General features: G+C 43.1%; 1 protein-coding gene across 1 annotated transcript; it reads right to left on the bottom strand.

Annotated features, from left to right (window-relative positions):
* Nucleotides 1-6: 6 nt before the first annotated feature.
* ASCL4 (achaete-scute family bHLH transcription factor 4) lies at nucleotides 7-1,707 on the bottom strand. Its single transcript, XM_017737767.1, has one exon. The coding sequence runs from the start codon at nucleotides 1,042-1,044 to the stop codon at nucleotides 478-480; it is 567 nt and encodes a 188-aa protein (XP_017593256.1). The 5' UTR covers nucleotides 1,045-1,707; the 3' UTR covers nucleotides 7-477.
* Nucleotides 1,708-7,201: the final 5,494 nt, after the last annotated feature.

The following is a 7,201-nucleotide window of genomic DNA, read 5'->3' as shown; positions in this document are numbered from 1 at the left end:
GAAAGATATTTTATCTAAATCTTACCTTCCCCAGTCCAAGTGCTTGCAATGCAGTGCCTCTCAGGTTGGCAGTCAGGAAAAACAGACAATAAAACTTACTGGACAAAGCAGGAGAAAGAGGAGGGGGATTTCCTGAAATGGATTTATCCAGTTTTACTGTCTTAAGTGAAAGGCAAAAGAAAATAGAACAGAATAAAAGCTCAATGAAAAGTAGAATGCAAATGTTGCTCCGGTTCAACAGTCCAAAGGAAGCTTAGTAACACAGCTGAAGCAACCTGAGAGATATCTGCTTGCTTACAAATCACGTCTAAGTTTGATACAGCAAACATTTAAAGTCCTTTAACAGATGGAAAATACCTTTTTTTCCCCTATCAGTTTTTCGTTTCCCCGGTATTAATTTTCATCTGCAGAAAAGTCCCCAGGGTTTGAAATTGTTTTCCAGCCAAACTTCAAGCTTTCTGTCTCCAGAGAGGAGACCTAGCTGCCCGTCTCCTCAAACTCGCTGTAGGGGGATGACGCCGAAGAAGATTTAGACTCTCCATCACTGTTGCACTCCTGCGGGGAAGCCGCACTGGGAGTTCCCGGGCGCTCCTGGGCAGAGAGCGTTTCTTTACTGGCAGAGCCTAAGGGATGGCAGTCCAGCAAGCTCTGCAGGTGTTTGATGTAGCTTATTGCAGCTCTCAGGGTCTCCACTTTGCTGAGGCGCCTGTCAGCAAATTCCTTGGGCAGGTGCTCCCTCAGGCGCGTGTAGCCTTCGTTCACACAGCGCACCCGCTGCCTCTCCCTCTCATTCCTCTTCCGAATGAAGGCAGGCTCGAAGGAGCAGTCATAGATGCCCATGTAGCCAGGGAATGGGATGTAGGAGATGCAACCTGTGTGCCCACTATAGGCTTGCTCCCAGTAAGATGGGTCCAGATGGAAGGGAACCCCAAAGGGCTCTCTCCGGGGTACCCCGTGGAGGTGCATGTGGCTGTTAGCCAGGGACACAGCTCCTGGAAATGCAATCCTCTTCAATAGTTTATTATCATCTTTGGTGCTGTCCATGCTTCTTTTTGTCCTCACCAGTGGCGTGTTAGTTCCTGAATTTGGCTTCCAATGTATTAATCCAACATTTGTATAGGTATTCTTCCCCACAGGCTGCAGTTTCCTCCTGTGGTGTATAAAAACTCAGATCTCAAAGCAAGGCTAACAACTCATGAGGTCCACACTGTGCCTGGAGAGCCTTGTTTTTATAGGTGTAGGATGCCAGTTAATGTACAGACAGGTTTTGAGGACCATCACTCCACAATTTAAACCCTTCTTCTCCTGTGATCTTCATATTTCAAAAGATAATAAGAGGGTTCCTGCATATTCCTTTTCTCTCCACTTGAAATTATGACCATAAGAGTTAATGCCAAACATAAATAATCTTCCAGGCTCTAAACACTTCTCATGTATTGTAATCCATGATATCGTTTGATATAATTGTCTCCAAAAGATGGGTAATTTGCAAAGTTTACAGGGATCTTCAAAGTTTTGGCAGAACTCCTCACTTTCAGGAACCAAGGATCTTCTGACATCTGAAAACTACCCAAAGGCTTTTCACAATGAAGTCCAAAAGACAACTGCAAGCTTTGTTGTTTCGGCTGCTCTGGTCTAACTGAACCAGCTCACAAGCAGTTTGCAAAACTTATATGGCTTATCTGTAGATTTCTGGGGAAGCTGAGACATCTTCAGTCAGATCAAGAATGTACTACGTGCAAGCATAAGAGGAAAACTGCCTTCTTCACGCCAAGAGAGGTTTTCTCAAGAAGTGTGTTTCTCAAATTGAACATAAGCATTTTAGCATTTTCAAACAGTTTTCAATATTTTATGTGTTTCTGCTCATTCTAGGAAAGTTCTGGTCATCCCTATGAGCACCTGCCTCAGATAAACAAACACAAAGGTGATGCCCTGATAGCCCCATGCGCAGGTATTACTAGATGTTTACACAGATATTGGCTTACCTGATGGACCCTACACACTGCTTTAATGGGGGAGCTGAAAGTCCCTCTTGACCCTGCCAGGTCTGTGCTGTGTCCTCCAGTTTGCCTGCAGCTTGCCAAAGGAAAGAGGTGGACAAAAGATAAGGACTTTGGGCAGTGTAACGTCATAATGTCCTTGTCTGTGCCTTTCCTCTGAGACACCCCCCTGTGTTAAGATCTTCCCCTGCGGCAACTTGACAGTCTTTGACTTTTCCCATGTTGTTGTTCAAGAGCTCCATAGTTACAGTTTTTTGTTGAAAACACATTTTCACAGTTAACTGAATCTCCTTTTTTGGCCATCATCAGCTTGGGGAGTTGAATGTTTGGTCTGGGAGAGCTGTGGGAAGGGACAGACATGAAAAGGTACACGTATGTAGACTCTATTAAAACTGTTCTTTTGCTCAAAGTGAAAGTTTCCACCCCGTTCAGTGTTTCATGTGAAACTGCCTCAGAAGTGTCAGCAACTGAAACAACATTCTCCACTCTGAGACACATCTATGTATGTCTCTGCTGAGTTAGAAACTAGCAGCAATGATGTGAGTAGCACACATTTTCAAGCCAGCCTTTGTATCTCTGCTGGCCTATTCTTCAGCTTCAGAAAAAGAGTAGTACTCTTCAAAGAACAATGAACGTACAGGCAGACCATTCCAGACAGACATGAGTGAGAACAATCCTGGAGTCTGGTTTATGTCAGGGTAGAATCAGCACCAAAGTGGCCCAAAAGCCAGAGCAAAAATTACTGGGGAACACCCCATGGTATGTACAGCTCATTTCAGATCAAATAAGTGAGAGTCTTTCTGCCTTTTAAAAGAACCTTTGGAAACAGTTGATCAGGATGGACTTTTCAATATTACTTGCACTCTAAAGTCCATTGTCCAGAAATGTTTTCAGAAATGAATGCTTAAAGGAAAACAGCTCCTTCACTATAGCGCTAGGTTAGGCCAGGACTTCCAGTTTTCTTAAAACAAAGAAGATGTTGACCTCTAAGCAAATACCTGAAGCAGGCAAAGGCCATTTGATCTGTGTTATCATCAGATTTAAAATGCTGCTCTCTGGCAGTATTCCTGTAAGGAAATAGAAGCATGCCTCCTGGGGGGCTCAGCTGCCAGCTCATTTCACAGCTCTCTATGACCTTGCCAGCAGCCTGGCCATGTTCAAAAGGCAGGGTTACATTTCAGTTCTGTCATGCAAATACACTGTGCCCCGCTACCAGACCTCTTTTCTATGTTTACTGTAAATGCAGGCCACCAGCACTTCCCAGAGTGTCAGAATTGCACCGGTGCTAAAGACATCTGCTCTTCTGACAGAAGAATCCACGTTGCTAATCCTTTAGAGAAATACACGAAGAAAAGTAACAGGTAAATGTTAATTGTTGACCTGAATTATTGAAGCTGATCTCATATCAAACAGACTCTGAAGTCTGAATTTGTTTGTGTGCAAGAGAAATTAGAAAATATGCCACAGGCTTTTGATGAATGTGGAATCTTGTTGACAATCTAATGTCACTTGCTCGGAAAGGGATTTGCCCCTGGGCAGAGAGCCAGAGCAAGGCCAACACATCTTACATCCCACTGCAGCTCCTTGTCGAGAGCCTGAGCAGGATTAAAGCAATTTATTGTTCCTGCACTGACTTCTGCACCAAGTCTCAACATGTCTGCACATGCAGACACAGTGAAAGTAGCAGGACTGGACCACCAAAGGGAAAGGCTAATACATGTTCCTTTCAATTTTAAGAGTAGCTTAAGACTACATGGATAATGTTCCTCTTTTAAGGTAAGCCTTTGATCTTCTTTCTTACACTGCTTCTCCAATTAAGTCCTCTTCACACCTTTGTCTGGATGAAGCTTTGACTCCAGAAAGCAGTATCTGCCGTGCTGATACAAAGCAGATGGCCTGGTTTGCTTTCCAGTCGGTACAAATCAGGTGTTTGCTGCTCTACAATGGCAGAGTTCATGCTCTTTATGCACACATTGTATGTTTAGCTTTGGTTTAGGTTTTGGGGTTTTGGCTTTGTTGTTGTTTTGTTTTGTTTGTAAATACAAAGTCTAAATGGGGATGCTGGAACATTCCTTACACACTCTACCATCTGTGGCATTCAAACAGGTTCCCTTTTTTTTTCACTTCTCTTTTACTTCACTATGAGCACTTAATTACCCAGCCAAAATGAATAGAAAATAATCTTGACATATCTATAAAAATAAAACATTAAGGCATCTTCCTGCCAGATATAACTTAGTTGTGGTTTTAATTGCATGTATCCTACCACAATATCTATAAGTGTGTGATCTTTGTACAAAAGAACCCTCAACATGTTCCCATTCCCACATGAACCATAACCATGAATAACACTATTGACATCACACAGTGATTTGAATTACTCTGAATTGCTCAAAGAAACAGATTCTCCTTGACCCTGTGTCCCTCTGTCTCTGAAAAGAAAGTCATTGGTGGAAATATTATCGTAGAAACATGAGAGTCAGCTGAACACATGCAAGTCCACTAATTTCCCAACAGAAGATGTCTCAACTCTTCTATCTGTGAACACATTACTGAAAAGGAAGAAGAAAATACACCAGGAATTTAAAAAGAAACTCTCACAACACTGTGCATTTCTTATACTGAAACTATCATAATATTGTGCATTTCTTATATTTTATTGTGCTGTAATTATGCCAAATTCAAGTATCTATTATACATATCATAGCTTTTCTAGGCTGCCACAATTTACTAACAGATACAAAAATATGTAATTAACAGGTTCTCTTGTTAACTGCTCTCACACAATTATAGTAGTAACTTTGCTTGAGACTGAGCTACAGGAATACAGGATTGAGTAGGTTTGTGTCTCTCTTGTCCTGTTTTATCCTTACGCATGGGTCATCTCTTTCCAACCCTACAGCTAAAAGTGAAAGCTGCACATAGACTACCTAGGCTTCATACTGTGACTATCACCAAAATACAGGCCTGCAAAGTGCTGACAAGCCACTAAAAGGAGATGAGAAATTTGGATTTTTGCTGGTAAAAATGGCTTTTTGCATAATCTTCATTCCAGTGTTATTCTGCTTGGTGTGAGAAAGAACCAAAGGGCAGGTTTGCATTAGCAGAAGAGAACTGATCGTACCGAGACGTGGGCACGGCCCAGAAGGGCCTTTGGCTCACGCTGCAGGGAAGGACTGAAGCGTGCTTAGTGCATCTCCTTCCCCTGTGGTTTCAGAGTCTCCCTTATCTGTCAATATGTCTCGAGGATCTGAAGACGACTTGAAAAATAGCTCAGCAATTTGTTCCTCACACAGCAAGTACCACTATAAATGTCAATAAACCAGGCTTCCAGGAGACACAGTGCAGTTGTCTTATCAAAACACTTCACATATAATAAAAGCGTTTGGTATATAAAAAAAATATCTTCCCTTGCAGAAGAAACAGTTCCCAAATGTGTTTTATCACAATACCTTGGGTATGCAGTGTACATCTCTGTAGACACAGATTAATTTCTCATTCAGTGACACTTCATATTATTACTGGCTTCCTTTGATACTAGTGCTTTAAACTGGTAGTTAAGATATCACTAGTTCAAGGGAGTAAAGTGACTACAAAAAAAGCTGGAATCTCAGAGGACTCATGCCTGACAGTAGGAAAAACCACTCTTATCTACGTATGACTACGTCCAATCTGGCTCATAGGCTTGAAGTATTACTTTCAGCTCAGATAGTTGAAATAGTGCAAGGATTTCAGTGCCAGGGCACTTCTGCTGTAGAATTACAGTATTATAGTTGGAATTAAGACAAGCTGAGGGCTTGGGATAACCCAGCATTTCAGGACAGAACTGAGACGTACTGAGTGTGACCGTGAAGTTTTAAGGATGAGAACTGAAAATGGAAGGTCTCCTGTCATCTCCTATGTATTAGGGAATGCAAAGTGAAGAGAGAGACTTTTGGGCTCGTAGTCATTCTCTAGTAGTTTCTAAGAAAGATGTGAAGTATTAGCACCAACATGTGAATATGTGGGACTACACACACAAAAATTAAGCTCACCTAAAGCCCCCATCACACGATTAGTAGACCATAAAAACCTGAGGACTTAGTATATTCTTTTTTGACTTGCTGAAATAATGTTTGTGGACCAATTCAGATAGTCACTCAGTTGTGGTTAAGGTAAGGATTATTTGGCTTGGTGGAAGAGAGGTTGTGGGATTTGTGGTAAACTAAATACGGTCATTCTTTTGGTCACAAATGACAGAGACCTGGACTTACTTTACCTAAATGTACTCCTTTAGATGTTACATATTTAGACTAAATATGCAGGTCCCAGTCACAGGCCATAGAAACAGAAAGGCAGCACCAAAAGGAATTCTTCTCACACATCTCGGACACCTACTTCAGGATGGGATGAAACACTCTCTGCAGCAAACTGCTTCTCTCCTTCAGCTAGAGAGAGAGAGCTTGAAGAACCAGGGTAATGCAAGGTGTTTAACTTTCTGACAAAGCCAAAGGAGGAGAGTATGCTTCCACCCCCAGAAGAACTGATAGGTTTGTACTGAACTAGAATGACTTCTACATTCAGGCTCTTTAGATCACTTTATGATCCTTACACATCCTACATTTAGGTCCTTTAGATCAAAAGAGAGCAGACAGAAAAATACTTTGAATCTCCTCCTGTGCAGACACCCTATCGAGGGATGGCTCATTTAAAGAGACATTAGTTAAGTGTCACGCACAAGCAGATAACCAAACCCCATTACAGTGTTCAGGAAACAGCTGTTCACGCCGGCACTGAAGGAACGTGGCCATGGATTTGAGCAGCGTATATGGTGTCTATCCACGTGTCGCAGGCGAAAGCGAGCTACAGAACTGCTTGGGCACATCAACAGATTCCTTTGCAATGTCACCTGAGCCAGAATTGCACATATGATCAACCATAACTGAGCGGCGTCCAGAAGGCAGCTGGGCACGTACGGGCTGATGGTACCGGAGGACACATAACGCAACCCCTCTAATGACAGCAGATGCGAGGGTGTAACGAGAAAGCAGTGAGATAGCTGGGAATACTGTGTGGGAATACTGTGTGGAAAACCAGAGCAAGCACCGCACCGTGGAAGAGGCGGCGCGGGAAGCTTCGGGCAGGGCTCGGGGCCAGGCAATGGCGCGGGGCGGGCGGGCAGCGGCCGAGCCCCGGGGCGGTGGCGCCGCTTCCTGGCTCCG

This window comes from Corvus brachyrhynchos, unplaced genomic scaffold (genome assembly GCF_000691975.1).
Source record: "Corvus brachyrhynchos isolate BGI_N302 unplaced genomic scaffold, ASM69197v1 scaffold56, whole genome shotgun sequence".
Taxonomy (NCBI): Eukaryota; Metazoa; Chordata; class Aves; order Passeriformes; family Corvidae; genus Corvus; species Corvus brachyrhynchos.
Note: the sequence above shows the minus strand (reverse complement) of the source record. Positions and strands in the feature narration are given on the sequence as shown.

What these genes read in the sequence shown, in the direction of transcription:
- ASCL4 (XM_017737767.1), bottom strand. Translation starts at nt 1,044, where the DNA reads ATGGACAGCACCAAAGATGATAATAAACTATTGAAGAGGATTGCATTT.